We start from the raw sequence: 16,779 nt of genomic DNA on the forward strand, positions 1-16,779 counted from the left end.
TACACGTAAGCTATTTAATTTGTATATTACACAAATGTTTCCGCGAACTGACAGTTTTTAGGTTAGAAAGGTGCAAAAGTGCAGAATCACTCCAGCATCCCCTTAACAGTTTCGCGCTGGCTGAATTGAACTTGTCAGCAAGAGTGCGCCGGCAGAAAGAAACGAACGCAATGCATTAACGCGGAAATTACGCGATGAAATTACGTAACAGCAAAATTACATAAAAGCAAGAAGTTGTATCGTTTGATCTTCCGCGTGACAAGAGCATGAGTAATCGGCTTTGGGGCTGCCTCGTATTATCGACGTATCTGACAAACTTTCTTTTTCATCGTCATTCACTCTCTTCTCTCTCTTCCTCCGTTCCCTCGTGGCGACTTCATCGAATATCGAAAACGTCACTCCTTTTGTTACGTCTGACGTACTTCATTTGCAAATTCATTGGAGCAAAACGATATCGACTCGCTTTTATCGTGCCGACTCGATAAAACGGCAAATGAAAGAGTAGGCTTTCAATACTAAATAATAATAAAATTGTTTGATTTAATTCGTTAATTTAATTCGTTATACAATTACTAATAGTTACAATTACAAGTTACCGCATTCACCGAATGTGCACACTTCTCCTTCGTGTTTTCACGAGAATCGACGCGCTCTGCACACGGCGATCGCGATTTGGAAAACACTGCGTATAAAAATAATCCCCCGCGGGTTAAATATCAGTATGTAAATTTACGAAACCCCCGCAAGCCCCCCCCCCCCCCCCCCGGTTCGATCATACGCGAATTCGACAGACACGTTTCGCGGCCAATTATTCCGGCCAATATCCGGAATCTCCGCGTCTACGCAAACGAAAATGGAATGGAAACGAGTTGTTTTATTTCGAGCCGACCGGCTGACCGGTGGGCTCGAATTAAGCGGATATCCTCGGGCTCACCTGCTCACTTATTTCGATCCTCCGGCGGCGCTCGTCCATGAGAGTTGCCCGGTGAATGATCTCCCGGTACGGTCCAGTCCGGCTCGGAACGACCGTTATTATTGCAGTTAGGCGAACGCGGAGCATTGTCGAATTCATTAACGTCCAACCGCGCACGGACTTCCCGTTCCTCCGGCTTTATTTAGCGAACGATTAACGGCTCAAGAGCCCGAACACGTTGCTGGGCGCGAGCGTAAAATATTGCCGCTACTATTAGTGCGATTAACGTTTCCGACTGCATTGTTTGTGTGCGTGAGTGTGTGCGAGTATCCCTCCCCTGTACGTACACATGCACTTTCACATCTTGCGCTTAATCCGACAACGAGAGCGTTTATCATCATCGCGGCAAGATTTTTCACGAATTATTATTCCTTTATTTTCATTGATTTTCTGGCGCCAAGTGTGCGATGAATCGCAGGCGTACCTTAGGAACTTTAGCATTTTGGCGAAAGAGAAGTTTTTACCGCTGCGTTTTCCGTAAAACGGAGATTATTTATATATGTGGCAGATGTATATATAATTGCGTATGCATCACTAATATTATTTTTAATAAATGAGATGTTGCATCGCTTAAAAAATGTAGAGACTCGGAATTAATTTTTAGTACATCTGTATTTAGTAGATTAACGCTACTGGATTTATTATACATAAATTGGATTTGTCAGTTTTGCGTAGGAACATACAATATAAAATTATCAGACCAACTAATTGGCGAGCACTGAAATGGAAACTTATTTATCTACGAGAGAAGGAAAGTTATAAATACGGCGCGACTACCAGTGGCAATATGCATTCGAAATGTAAGGTCAACAATAAAAGCATATCGGGAAGATAATTTCAAATATAAAACCAATTCCATTTTGCAGGTATTAGTGTAATAATAATAATCGCCATTTGCTTAATTACACTAGTGTAATGCTATATGTACTTTTTGTGCGGTATAATTTGAAATTTTCAATTGAAATAGGTAGCTGCTTGACCAGAATTGCGGCTTATCGCACCGCAAAAGAGAAATATACTTACGGAAAATTGGCCCACATTCGAAATTAGTGTCTTGTGACAATTATTTTATTTGATGATTACTCGATAATGTCTACGAAAGATATCAAATAGAATTAAAAATTACACGGAAATGGTTCGTGGATTGAATTATTCGTTTTTCTACGGATTCAATTTATTTTATTGTATTTTATCGATGACTTTGAACGCATATATTTTAAGTATTTATTCGTGCAATAATATCGGGAATATCACAGATTTTTCCATTATATCAAAAACTACGCTAATTAAATATGGAATCGTCTAATGGATTACGATGTACAATTTATATACAGAGTTTCGCATCAAGCTGATTTTTTAATCGGTTATCTCTCACGTTCCCTCTGTATATAAATTATATAACAATAACTTCAACAGCGAAAACGGACAAGGATAAACAGTCTCACAGTCATTTTTCGTTCGATACGCGGCATCGTAGCAGTCGTAATTATCAGCATCTTCAAAATTCCTAAAACATACCATATTTTTAATTTCAAAAGTTAGAATTTTAACAATGTGACGTAATAAACTTAAAGCTTATTGGTTAGTTAACGTAAAGTTATTCAACAGACTTTGACAAATGCTAATATACATTAAAATTCATAACTATTGGTTTACTTTAAGACATGTTGAGAATACATTTACCTACCTTAAAACAATTCGTATGGCATCCTCGATAATTGAAAATCCAGGGGGACCCAGTACGGTTTCCGCCTCACAAATTGTGCGCAGAATGCATAATCGTCCTGGCAAGTTTTGACTGAAATAGATAACAATCAACGATAATTAATAATGAAGATTTTATACCTGGACCGGTGTAATGCAAATTTTCGAGAAATTCATGGAAATGACGTTATTCTCGAAATTTTCGACGAAATTCGTGGAAATGGCGTCAAATCCTCGGAATTTTCGAGTACCCTATACTTACTTTGAATTACCCTGTACGCAGGTATACAGCTACCAAAAAATATGTTCGCAATATTAAATGCATGTTCAAGAAAATTTAATTATAAAATAAATATTTTTATATTTATTATGAAATGTAGCAGACGTCTTGTCTTCTATTCTTTATCTTGAACGTTGTGTATCTACGTATATCGGTCTTCTGCATTAATTTTAAACTTACAAAGTAGTTTTATGGCAATAACTATTTTTTAGTTTATTGGACATTAAAAATTATGTTTTAATCTTATGCAAGACTGCTTTCAAGAATTTTTAACGGATCGCAATTTATATAAAACGCAATTTAAATGAAACAAAAATAATTTCCTTTTCACCTGTTCAACGCTAATTCCAAATTAGCATAGAGTTCGCGTCTGTGTCGCCGTTTTAGTTTGAACGGTTTTCTGCTCACAGCTTTCCTCAAGTCTTCTTGGCTAGGTATAGGCCATATCGTATCGAATTCCAGATCCAAGTTCCAGTTCTTAGGCTCGTTAAGTTGAATAGCCTTTAAAAGGCTCAGGGTCATCTAAACAGGCGTATTGGAAGTCACCATACAGAATATGACGATTGCGACTTTTTTAAAGTCTATCAAAATAATTTCATCGAATTTGATAAAAAGAATAGTATAGGGGAATATTTGTGAAGACATGGAAATTTCCTTCTTAGACCTGGTTTTTCATTTTCTGGTTAATTGTTAACCAAAGGTCGACTCTTTGTCTCTTCTCAGATAATAACATAGAAAAAGATGGAGAGTCGACTAACTTCCGGCTAACAGTTAACCAGAAAATGAAAAACCGAGCCCTAAAGTATATTAGCATAATTACAAAACGACGAGATATACTTGCTCATAAGCAATTTCAATAAATAAAGCATAATCATCAATGGAAACCATAGAAACGTGTATCTCACAATTTCATACGGTCGCGCAAATAAATGCGATTTTAATAGGACGTGTTCGTTTCAGGGGTGATTCCTCATAAAAGCGCAGTAGAATTGCAGCAAAATGAGGAGACCCACCCCATCTAACTGATTTAACCGATCTCGACCTCCGCAGGGCAAGCGGTGACACCCTCATAAAAGTCCAGCGTAACAAAAGATGACCCTCTCCACCCCCTTTCGCCGCCCGTCGCGAGCACCCTGCCGTCCGACTCACCACGAAAGCGCTTCCCTTTGGAAAAGTGAGCTCCCGTCTACGTCGGAGCGAAGTCTCTCCTGACCTTTGGCCAGCGGCACTTAAGTCGGTGTCATTACGGTGACATACCGCCTCCCCTAGGAGCAACAACGGGTCCAGGATCACGGCGAGAATCAGGACGGGCCACGGGGCTCTCATTTCTCGGAATTATCCGGGCGAAAATCGCGATTCTCCCCTCTTGCGTCGCGTGGCCTCGGGCCGGCCCTCCCGGGAGGTCACGCGGCGGAGAGCATTTTCAGAAAACCCGGGAACATCCTTCGCGGTTACGTCGAAATATTGCACTCACATTGCGCGCATGGTACACGGCAAGCGACTCGCCGCGGGACGGCGACGCGGCGGCATCGCACCGCCAGCGATCCTGTGTTTGCGCCGCAAATTGTCACGTCTACCTCGACGAGAGAGAGACGATCTAATTCATCAGCGGGCGGATATTTAAGTGGAAACTTAACACTGTCGTGGTGGCCGTCAGCGCTTGATTTTTCAGCGACCTGACGGTCGTTGACCGGCGCACTTGTGATTTTTCAAAACATTTATAAACACAATTCTACCTAAACCCACAAGTAAAGTTTCTTCGAAATCAAACACATTTTCTTAGAATGTTGACCTTACTCTTATTTAATTTCGAAGAAATGATTTCTTTACCTTAACCAACATTTTATTTCACTGAGACTGGAGTCTCTAAGAGAACTCATATCTGTTTCTTTAAGTCTAGCAAACGTTTTAGTAGAAATAAATGAAAATTTAGTAGATTCAAAGAAACACGTTTTTAACGTATTTCATTTATTTGATTTAAATAAATCTTTTTCCTGGGTGTATTACAGTATAAAATTTTGATATAAGTAGCTAGATAAGAGCGTTATTCAACATATTACCTACGAAGATGAGATAGTTTAATTTAATTGTATTACGTAACATTATCCTTTTGTGCTTGAAATGAAAATTCTACCGCGACGTACGCTTTGAGATATCAAGATTCTCTCTGGACGGACACGCGAAACGCTATTAATTGCAGCTTCGTCTCTGTAATCGAGCCGTCTCCTTATCGATAACTTTATCGTATACTCAGCACGCATGCGACGGCGAACGGGATGCGCGATCTATTTCGCGAACGTAAAATCGTTCCTGATGCATAAGTCACGTATATACGTCGTAAACGCGAGTTAAATTTTTCGTAATTTTTCAGTCGCATACGCAAACTCGTGCAGAGGACTGCTCTCGCGGTTATGATAAGGTATGTGTCCCTATCTCATACGTGAACTACATATATACGCTTTGCCCCGGCATATTTTATGTCGCGGTAAGATATCTTTCCAGTGGCAACGCGCGGAATAAATTTCGCGGTCCTCGTCAAGTTTTAATATCGCCCTGTGTACATGTTACGGAACACCTGTAAAATGTATTTCGATGTAAAAGAGAATATTCTAAAGCTTACGTGATTAATTCGCAGGCGATGGAAAAAGTGGATTGAAAGGTAGGTGATATGGGGTATTTCAACGTACGCCAAGGCGGCGTAATTTGCGAGTACGCGTCTCGTTATAATCTCGCAAATTTCGTCATAAAGAAAGCCATTTTAACGAATCGAATCGGTACTGATTTCCGCGCGTTTTCGCATTCATCGCGCCCGACGGAGAGAGAGAGAAAGGGAGAAGAGAGAACTCATTAATTCTCTGGGTCTCTCGTAGGCCATTAAAATCTGACAAGCTGTCCCCCATTGCGGAGTCCCCCGGCTTTTCCATGCTAATCTTGAAAAATCTCACAGAAAAGCTCGGCTGTTCTTTATGAGAGGTTCATCGGCTCTCCGTTTCCCTCCCTCCCGACCTTCCCGCCGCAGCCGCCAGCGCACTAGCGAGAGAGTGCCTTTAAATTTCGTAAATCTCACGAAATATATTCAGGAACGGGCTGCCTGTTTTATCCAATCCCAAGGATCCGAGTGCTCTCTGACCATCTTCGCAGCTTCCATCTGCGAGGTAATTTCATTTTGGGCTTTCGGCCCTCTTCTCGATGCCCTCCGCTTCAATCCGGCTTTTTTCCCCCCCTTTTTCTTTTCTTCGTCCGACGACGCGCTGCCGGCACAACTCGGCCACTCTGCGCAGCCTTGCTGGGAGACCGCGTGATTTATCCGGCACTTAAAATCGAGCGATCTTTCCCGGGATTTCTGGTTAATCGCCGCCGCTGGGTAACGCGGAGGGAATCGCCATCGTAATAAGCGCGGTTAATGGATTTATGGACTCCTGCGACTTTCGTGGCCCCCGATATTCCTTCGCGATAAATGCCTGGAGGATCCTCACGGACCATCGTGTCCGCGCCACGCGTCTATCCTGTCCGTGGTGGACCATTTCCTCGAGCACGCAACGTAACGCTCCGAAGTCCGTTTCGTGCAAACATCCCGGCTCTGGTAAAGGGAACCAGTAGACACGGGCTCGTCTGTTTAGCTGGCAATAATAGGTCGCGTATCCGCGGAATAATATACGGCGCGTCTCTCACAGCCGCGCCGTGGCGTGCGCTTCCGCAGCACCGAGACATCCGCGATGCCGTCGTGCCGCGACGTTACGATTGCATTACCGCCCCGTGTTTGCGCGGTACAATGACGGTAAGCTATCGCATAATACAATTCCCCCTTCTGAGAACGTCAGCTGCGGTAGCCGAGTTTACATCGCGCGTCATTAGCGCGAGTCCTCGTCAATTCGCGAATCGTAATCCCCGAAGCTGAAGTCTCCCCGCCCGGAATGTTGGGACTGACGTCGCGCTGTATCGCTGCGGTGGAGTGAAGTTTCTATCCGAAACTTCACGCGCGTCGATAGCGGCTTTTCGTAAGATTACACGAGAATCCGTACACGTACGTCGGCGAAACATTAGTCTCTCGCCGCGACATCATCTTCGAGTTACTTAAGGGGTCTGTAACTGATACTCGTTGCTGTGTCTCGAAGACACTTTGAAAAAGTGACAGCCAGCATCGAACGGTTCGTCATCAAGTTCGGAGGATTCCTACTTAATTGAAGACCAAGACTTTTGATTTATTGTAACTGTAAAAACTAACGATTTTTGCGCTGTATATTTTACAATTACATGTGATGTTGTTTTACAATTACATTTCATGTAGTTGGAAAATATTTGTTAAAAAATGGACAACGCTGGCGACACAACGTACACTGTAATTTGCACTTTCAAGATCCCCCCTCTCTTTCTCCTCTCTCTGTCCTTTCTGCGCTGAAAGTTCTGTTGTAATCCGAGCAATTTGGTAGTTACGAGGAAATTCCAAGAACGACGTCGACTGCATAATTCGAATTGCTGACGTCATTGTTGTCGACATTGTTGTCGATCTCATCACGTAGCGACGGTTACTATTATTCGCTTTTGCACCACGATATTTTACCTCCTTTCCTCTCAACTAAAAAGACCGCACGGCAGTTATTCGGAAATGCCTCGGCCCTAAAGGGTCACAGTTCGCACTCGCTTCGCCGTGCGGATAGAGAGAGGCATAGGCCCATATAGATTAATTCGCAACGAATAAAAATTACGACGAATGTTTCTGAAAAGCACTTTATGGTATTAAATTATCAGGTATACAAATCCATTATTGCACTACGCGTTAAATTTATTTTATCGTCATTTCGTTTTTCGATGAAACATTTGCTATCGACTTCGCAGATAATTAAATAAAACTACGCTAAAATAAACGCTGTTAACTTCACAAATATTAGTTAAATTAAACATTCAACATCTTTGTGTTTGAATAAATTAGAACTGCAAACAGTCCCTAATGCTTTGCTACAGTTACAATCAGTTTCGCAAATCCTTTTGCGCTAACAATAAAATTAAACTAGCGCTTTAAGATGCCTATCGTTATTTGCCTGCACAAATCTTAGTCCAAATTTGATTGTTATTTGTTGGTTGTGCAATTCAAGCGCTCTAATAATTCCGAATGGTCGGGCAACGGAGAGGAGTTCTTCGTGATGACTGCTCGTTTGGTGCCTGCGTGAAGACGATCGAGCTTGATTGCGGCAATTCAGAAGACACCTGGACACTTGGCGTGCATCCCGTCGCAATTCTCACCCAAGTGGTACGTTCGCTCGTACTCGGTCATCGGATCGATGTCGTACCATCCCCCGGGCAGGCTGCAATCATTAATTCGTCGCTTCGCCTAACATCCGCCGTCGTTAACGCGTCCAAGATTATAACCAGACCCGAGTACAGCGAGAAGTTTCGGCGTGGGGAAAAATTTCGACGAGAGATCTATATATAATAGAATCCAATTTAATTCACGACTCACGTGAATACAGCGTGCAGGGTCTCCTCGAGGAAGCTACCCTTCCCGACGTCCTCGCGCCTACGCCCGGCAGCCTTGCAGATTGCCTTGAGGACGCAGGCCCTGCCGTCCTTTCCCTGACTTCACGGTGAACAGAGCGTGAGATACGACGGGAGGACCAAGGTTCGGAGCAGCGAGGATCGTTTATCATTATCATCCTCGTTATCATTGTCGAGCTCGCCAAGAGTCGGCGGTCCATTCATTAAGTCCGCGATAATACCGGAGGGTTGAAAGGGAGAGAGGGACGCGCGCGTTGGTATTGCCGAGCCCCGAAACCGAGCAAACCCGGGGGTGGTTTACAATGAACCCTCCTCGTTCCTCGCCGCACCGCACACCTGCTAAACAACCGGGCACCCCTCTCTCTCTCTCTCTCTCTCGCTCTCTTTCTCCCTTTCTCGCTCTCTCGCCGAGCAAATACCGGCAATTAGCCTATAGCTCCGTGCAATTTGAATTGGAGTAACCGCCGCTTCTGCCATCCCCGGATTAACCCCGCGACTCGACTCTTAACTGAAACTTTACTGATGTGTACATGCGCCCGCAGTCGGCGGGAGAAAACGCTTCGATTGAGGGTCGCCACCGTGACGAACGTGGGCTACGTGTCTCTCTGACGACTCGCGTCGAGTTAAGCAAACGCGCGGGGCGTGATTTATAGCGGGAGGGAAATTTCCCGGACGCGCGTACGTGCGAGCGTCGTCGACGAACCGGAGGTGCTGTTTTACGGTCAACCCCGAGTTTGGACCATCCAAATCCTCTAGAATTCCTTAATATCTCAATTGCTGAAGCTCGTCGGCTGGCCCATAACATTGATGCAACGTGACGATGTCGACGCGAGATCTGGGATTTATATCGGACAGATTTTGACAGAGTTCCGGACGGAAAGCCGCCGAGATGGTCGACGGATTGACGGCGGCGGCAAAGAGAGAGAGAGAGAGAGAGAGATGGCGAGGCAAATCTCCGCGCAGCTTCCGTATCTTCCGCAGATGTCGAGGAGCCCTCTATTATGAGATAGGCTGATGGCAGAGAACGATCTGTAAACGCTCAAGGCTCGGTTTCACCGAACGTCGCTTAACTTTAATCTTACAATAGTTTAATTCATGATTTCTAAAGTAACAGTTGTAAAGAGACAAGGAATGAAACCAGGCCTAAGCTAGTCTTAAGCATTTACGGATCGAACTCTGCCATCAGTCATAGGCTCCTAATATGAGACAGTGGGATTTCTGCTAAATTAATAGGCACCATCTGCTGGTTCCACCATGAATTCATAGGCCCTGGAGTGAAATCTGTTTGGTGAAAAATTCATTGTCGGATCGTGCGTGTAAATGTCGTAGAAAAGATTTGTGAAATTGAATGATGAAAACCCGCTGTCTTGTATTAGGAATCTATCTCGTAATAGGTGACTTCCCTCTACCGTTTTGTCGGCGGCGACTTCCGTTCCGGCCGGATAACCGATGAAGCCGCGATCTCGCGTGACCAAAATGAGTAACGGCGCCCTTCGCTCCCGCGGATTACTCGGCGAGGACGCTTTAAGACGCCCAGGCACGGAGCTGCTAAGCCGCGCAATTCCAGCGACGAGCTCCGCTATCCTCGGAGCGACGCGGAATGAAGCGTCGCAGTGGCACGTACGCGGGCGCATCCTCCGAATAATGCCGCGCGATTTTTTTCAGACATAGAGGAGCGTCAAACAACAATCGCGTCCCATCGGCGACGCCGTGAGAGATGCCACGAGTGAGGTGATCCCACCTTGTTTCTTCCCTCGAATCGCGGAAACGATTCGGTGTGCGTTTCAGCCAATTTCGGACGAGCCGCAGTGTTCACCCTCGTATATCGCAGTATTAGTCACGTGCGCCGTGACAACTGGATTCATTCGTACGCGGCGGAGCGCGGTATCAGCGCGGTAGAACGCTCGCGACGACAGATACGTCGAAAATCCGATTAAGTCAGTTACATCAAAATACACGTTATCAATTTGAATGGAATTGTCGGCCGGTTCAATCGCGGTGCGAATGTAATTGCTCCTAACAATTCCCGGAGTCCCCGACCAGGAGCGAATTGATTCCAGTAAGCGTCCGGCAAATCGAGCGCGAGCCGACGACGGTTCTTTTGCGATCGCCGTCTCGTGATTCCGATCGATCGACAGCTCTGCCCCGTCCGCACTGCGCGGGAACAGAATTCAATTAACTTTTTTTTTTACGCGTCGAGAGTAATTCTGTATTAAAAGAGCGGAGGGAACCCTCGGTCGGTCGGCGCCAGGCCGGTTTTCCGCCAATCCCATTTCCACCACGCAAAATAGCTCGAGACAGCACGCGGACCGTGGCGACCGTTGCGAGACGTTTCTCAATCCGCCCCGCTTCATGTGCCCGCAAGCGCTCGAACTGTGGTCCGATGAAACGCCGGCGGATGCTGGAGCGGTCGAGCGAGCGCGGTTTTATGGCATTATGCGTCGCCGGTTGTACCTGAATCATCCTCGGGACCGTTTCCTCCGGCCTCGAGCGTGCCCGCTTCTAATCCGCTCGCCGCTCGCCGAATGACCGCTTAAGAGCGTTTCCCTGCCGCTTCATCGGCCGTGAAACGCACTCGTCCCGTCGCGGAGTTATACGGATTTATTAAGTGTATAACGTTTATTACGGTCACGCGTACGCGGAGCCTTTGCGGAGAGTAGATTTTTAGGTTCTCCCGCGCGAAAGACATCGATTACGTCCGGCAGATGACGGTCCATTTGAAGCTCCCGGCACGTTAGGATTTTTCAGCTCCGAATCGCGGTTGCCTCTGAACGAGAGACGTTCTCGCTTTGGGGAGCATTCTCCGCGACGCGGATGAGAGGAGCGGCTTTTCAATAACGGCACGAGTCCATTTCTCTTCGCGAAACAGCGAAACTTGCCCGACAAGTCGCTGAAACAAAAATCTCATCAAACAGATCTCGCCCTTCGTTCGCGTTCAATGGAATTACCCTTTTTCCACTGCAGGCCCTTCCACGCGGGGAGGAGGAGGGTATAAATTTAATCAGCGGAGGAGAATGAAATAGACTCGGACGCGAAATAAAACGACGAAATATTCGATTTTCCTGCCGCGCGGCGAGGTATGTCGTAATCGTTGCAGCAGCGATTCATGTTTCCTCATCGCGCGACGAAGATAAGTTCCTACGCCATTTCCGCATTATTGGAATAATTCACAGTGATTTCCTCTCTCTCTATACAGGCCGCGCCGGACGTCGGTAATTAATACGGTGCGAGAAGTGAAAACGGTCCTCCCTACCTTCCCGTGTCATTGTCCACCTATTTTACTCACGTTCTTAGCATTAGCTCCACTTTACGGTACAGCTCTCTTCTGCTTCGACGATGATAAACCTCGGCCGGCTTCCCGTACAGTACGCTATTTCTGTAGGGTAGTTCCCACGCCAACCCGGCGGTAACACCAATGGTAAACATTCCCTGGGGCTTCGAATATGTGCTCGTGGTTAGGCAGTAAACAAGCTGCGTAACAATAATGGACAGGTGAAAGAAAGTTAACGGCAAATTCAATTTTGTTAAATCGCAAATAAGAAGTAATAGGTGCCTTTTAACAGACAGACGGAGACAGAGACAGACATTCATCAAAGATAAAATAGACATCCATCAATATCAACATCGAGACAGACTTTCATCAACATTATTATCGAGAGGAAAAATCCGTCAACATCAACACCAAGACAGAAATTTATCAACAACATCGAGACAGATATTCATCAACATCAACATCGAGAGAGACATTCGTCAACATGTTGATGTTGGCGAATTTTTCTCTCGACGATAATGTCGAGGAATGTCTGTCTCGATGTTGATGTTGATGAATATCTGCCTCGATGTTGATGAATGTCTATCTCGATGTTAATGTTGATAAATGTCTCTGTCTGTCTCTCTGGTTTTGAGACAGAGAGATTAGATCAGATCAGATCATTATTTATTAAACGTCATAGGACACGTTCCCTGAAGCGGTAAGACAAAATTACATCGAGTTGTACACATTGAATTAAGCATATTAGAAGTGTAGAGGATAATAAATATTAAAGATAAAATTGACATAATGTGAGTTACAGATTACATATTATATTATACTCTGATTATAAAAAATAGAGAGAGAGAGAGAGATTAATTATTGTTTAATTAACTGTTGTAAAGTATATTAATTAATTTGCCGAAATCACAAATGATTTTAATGCCATTCAGAGCGCGGGTGTTTTAATTTGGCGGTAACACGTTTTACATGTTAATTTGAAACTAATTATATACATCGCGGATCAATATTCTCCCCGTTCGTGAAGTTTGTTATTACTCGGCGTTGCTCCGCTTATTAGAGTCTTTTTAAACGTTACGCATAAAGGGAGTTCCGTTTCATTTAGCATATGAAACTTCCTAAGCTAAACTGTATCGAGAGTTTATGTTGCGCCATAATATACAACTTCTCGCTACGAAACTTCCGCGAGCCCGTATCGACCTGTCTGGCGCATTTCGCCGGCAAAAACACGAGAGAGAACGAAGATTTCATTTTAATAACGAATCCCTTCTTCTCACCCCGGATTCGAAAGCGAGCGTAACAGGTGCGTTTACGCTCCCCTACATTTTCCAAGTTTATGCATCACAAATTCGCGGGGGAAAACTTGACACGAAGAGGGTAGTAATTGCGAGCGCGAGCGAAAGCGTTTCCTTATCGAAGTACACGTGGCGCCGTGTGAAATAAAAGTTTATCTTACTTGAACGTTACTGCCTTGCGGGAACACCAGGTATTTAATTCCAACGTCCCTCCCGGCTCTTACGAGCGAGTCGTTCGTAAACGTTATCGATGTTGTCGATCCTCCGGAGCGACGCGCGAAAACGCCGAGCAGAATCAAGTGGCAGAGATGATTAATCAGCATCGCGGTACGAAAATTTCGTGCTCCATCGAACGAGGTTAAAGTGTTAATCCTGACGATAGAACGAGCTTGGGTGCGTGACCGTTGCTTGTTCTCGGAGAACAAACGCTAACGAACCGGCATCCGTCTGTGTCGAAAAGCAACGGTACTCCATTACTGTTCTAACGATGAGTAAATGGAGAATAATTTAACTTTGTTCTTCATTTCTCCGGGGAAAATAGCGAAGTTTACGAAAACTTGGGGATTTTTTTTGCATAAAAATGTTGTCCCGCAAATTAATGTAAGCTCAACTGGATATTAAAAACTAAGAATACGGAATATCTCTAAAACCGCATTTTGTAAATGCTTCCAACTTTTCCCATACGGCACCCCATTATGTTTGTTTGCAGCTTCGTCAACTGTTTTCTTCCTCCTCTTTATTACATTATTTTAAATCTAGTAAGACTATTTCTTCGGCACTCAAATCACAAATGCTTAAATATTATTATCTGTGCAATAATATGACAATGTAATTAGCAGAATCGAGCAAAGAATAATAATTATTAATCACCGCAAGAATAATTATTAAATAAACATTTTAATTGGCTATCGATTACACTTAAATGATAAGCTGATTAAACGTTAACCCGATTCGAATTATTGTCAGCAAAACGCGGCACATATTTTCTAAATATACGACGCGACATTCTAATTTATTGCTGAAGACTGATAATGCACCGGAAGAGTCGTCTTCAATTTACTCGCTGAACAAATATCCCACATTCCGCTGATAATATGTACACAATTATTAACTATCCTCCTACGTTTTTAGATCCCGCAGCAAACATTCCCGCAATAATTTAATTATCTTTGGGATAAATTTCCGGCTAAAATAACTACAACACTAAACCGAGCGCGCGGCATATTATCGAATCAGATGCATACCAGCAATCTAATTTAGGCCGAATATATTACGTATATCGCGAAATTATATCGAGCGCGATGCAACAAAAGCGGAATACGCGCGTGAGTGCAACATAATGCGGGAATACTCTCGGTCGAGTTAAAGCAAAAATTTCACGCCGAGAATACCCGGCTTACAATTTTCACGATGATGGCAATATCTTTTACGGCGATACTTTCGCGTTACAACCGGGCGCCGAGCTATTGTCTCAGGATTTTCCGGTTGTTAGTTAAAGTGCTACGCGGCTCAAGTGGCCGCCGGGCCACCTTGTTAAACATCGTTAATAAACAAGCTTGCAGTTGCGCGGTAGAATCTCATCAAGTAAATACAATTATGTGCTTACATTTGCGACTAGTTTGCTGCGTTCGCACGTGACAAATACCGACGAAACGGAGTGGTGCTCGCATGAGGGACGCGAAATTGTTCGTCGACTGCATATCGATTAGACGTTCGTTACAATACGGAGATATATTTGGCATATTTTATTTCCGCTAGGAAAAGAAAAAAAGAAGAAGAGAAAGAGAATCAACCGACGGATGCGCTCCGTCCGGAGCACTCTGCAGAAATGAACCATAAATCGACGAGAGCCCGGGCGACCGTTTTATTAATGCAAAACGTCGTGAAATTATTCGAAACCGCGCCGAAATGAATTACACGTTGCGGAAGTAATGTAATGACCGATATAGAATATTCATGGGTCGAGAGTCTCGCGCAAAACTTTCTGAATTTAATCCCGGAATCGTCGTTGATGTTAAATAATCGTTTATCGTCGTGGCCCTCCAACGTGCACCGCGGATGACGAAACATGCTGTGTTGTTATTAAAATCCACGTAAATACTTGGCATACTTGGACACCTGATTGATACGAGTGCAAAAATTCGTGTGGGGGATATCACTAGGAAGTAGCGGAAAGACCTTTACTATGAGATAGTAAGTTTTCAACGACCAAATTCAATCGCAAATCTTTTTTTCGCAACGATTGCACGATCTAAGTTTCCACTAAACAGATTTCACTTCAAGAATAATAAATTTATGATGGAAACGACAGATGATGTCTTCATTTAGCAGAATTAATTTAGCAGAAACCCCGCTATCTCATATTAGAAACCTATCCCGTAATAGGAAACTTTCCTCTAGAAAGCAAACAACTTGTCGATTTCATTTTTCATCTTTGCTTCACACATATATATTGTGCTCTTTGTAATTATCTGACCTATTGTAAAACAATTTTATACGTACGCAATACAATTATTATAATACATATACCTATTGTCATATGTCACTTATTAATACGATGGCAAATATTAATATACGTGACAGGTAGATAAAATAGCAACGTCGACATATACTTAAGTAATACGTTAAGCTAAAGATATTTTACAAATATTTGTTTGAAACAATAGACGCATAATTCAACAGACAACTAAATTCAAACTTTATGCAAATAATACGTTAATCACGAACTTATCTCTCACGCGGCTGAGTCTTTTCTCTTTCAATAGAGAACGGCGAAACGGCACTCGATCGGCGTTTGAAAAGTTCGTAGCGACGATAAGCCGACAACACAACAAGTTGACCGTTTTATCAGTCGTCAGTCCGACGCGTGGCGCGGAAACGATGCGCGAGGCCGCCGATGCGTCAGGCGGAAAAATCGCCGCGGCAACGGGCCGGTTGCCAGAAAAACTTTGCCGAGGCTTCGCGGCAAGTTTCTCGTCAGATTTACGTTCCGCGGCCTGCCGGACGGCGTGATGAAAGGTCTGTCGCAGCTTCTGCCGCAGCTTCAAAAGTCCACGTCGTAAATGGAGTGCCGACACGTGGGATACAGCCGTTCGCAGCTTCCGCCCGCCTCGTACGCGAGATCGTAAGCGCGGTCCTGCGATCGCTCGAATCTGGCACCGTCTCTTGGCAATCTACGAACAAAATCGCCCGTCGCGGCGATGGTCCCGTCTCAACTCGATTTAACATATCCGAAGTTTCGTTCTCCGATCAACCGAACTCGCGTTTCGTTTATAATAGTGGCTAACAGTGGGATTAAGGTCCGGTTTCACCACACGTCGCTTAACTTTAATCTTAGTTGAATTCGTGTTTGTCTCTTCTTAAAGTAACACTTGGGAAGAGACAAAGAACGAATTAAGCTAAGCTTGAAGCTAAACAACGTTCCCTCTAAAAGTCAATCGGTGGATTATCGTTGAAAACAGAATAGTCACTGATTTGCAGTTGTGTATCTGAAAATCACAGTGGTATAATTGCAACTGTAAATCAGTGACTATTCACTGTTTTCAGCGAAAATCCACTGATTGACTTTTAGAGGGAACGTTGTTTAACTTCTTTAAGGACCGTCTACATTGGAAGTAAGCAGTAAGAAGTAAGAAAACTATAACCTCTACTTATCGGTGTAAAAGCTAAAGTACAGGCATAATTTTTTTAAATATTTATAGCACTGGTCGAACTGCGCTCTCATTCTCAGAGTAAGCGTCCGAGCTGAAGTAGGAGTAAGAAA

General features: G+C 44.0%; 4 protein-coding genes across 4 annotated transcripts in view; all 4 read right to left on the reverse strand.

Moving 5' to 3' along the window:
* The window catches only part of LOC105568648, a 12,986-nt gene extending 11,955 nt beyond the window's left edge, over positions 1 to 1,031 (reverse strand). Inside the window, exon 1 of the mRNA XM_012024473.1 lies at positions 935 to 1,031. The gene's annotated coding sequence lies outside the window, so the exon portion shown is untranslated. The remainder of the gene's footprint in view (positions 1 to 934) is intronic.
* An 814-nt stretch (positions 1,032 to 1,845) lies between these two features.
* Positions 1,846 to 4,853, reverse strand: LOC105568717. The gene is made up of 4 exons (XM_012024586.1): positions 3,873 to 4,853; positions 3,289 to 3,479; positions 2,661 to 2,771; positions 1,846 to 2,480 (listed from the first exon to the last, which is right to left on the reverse strand). The coding sequence occupies exons 1-4, from the start codon at positions 4,281 to 4,283 to the stop codon at positions 2,345 to 2,347; spliced, it is 849 nt and encodes a 282-aa protein (XP_011879976.1). The 5' UTR covers positions 4,284 to 4,853; the 3' UTR covers positions 1,846 to 2,344.
* A 3,298-nt stretch (positions 4,854 to 8,151) lies between these two features.
* Positions 8,152 to 13,339, reverse strand: LOC105568718. The gene is made up of 4 exons (XM_012024587.1): positions 13,178 to 13,339; positions 11,737 to 11,921; positions 8,416 to 8,532; positions 8,152 to 8,260 (listed from the first exon to the last, which is right to left on the reverse strand). The coding sequence occupies exons 1-4, from the start codon at positions 13,337 to 13,339 to the stop codon at positions 8,152 to 8,154; spliced, it is 573 nt and encodes a 190-aa protein (XP_011879977.1).
* Positions 13,340 to 15,381: 2,042 nt separating this feature from the next.
* LOC105568647 overlaps positions 15,382 to 16,779 on the reverse strand; it is a 4,077-nt gene continuing 2,679 nt past the window's right edge. Inside the window, exon 4 of the mRNA XM_012024471.1 lies at positions 15,382 to 16,189. Coding sequence (XP_011879861.1) covers positions 16,060 to 16,189 — 130 coding nt within the window. The 3' untranslated portion in view covers positions 15,382 to 16,059. The remainder of the gene's footprint in view (positions 16,190 to 16,779) is intronic.

The sequence above is a fragment of the Vollenhovia emeryi genome, unplaced genomic scaffold (assembly GCF_000949405.1).
Source record: "Vollenhovia emeryi isolate VEMERY1.0 unplaced genomic scaffold, V.emery_V1.0 DF939128.1, whole genome shotgun sequence".
In the NCBI taxonomy this organism is placed as follows: domain Eukaryota; kingdom Metazoa; phylum Arthropoda; class Insecta; order Hymenoptera; family Formicidae; genus Vollenhovia; species Vollenhovia emeryi.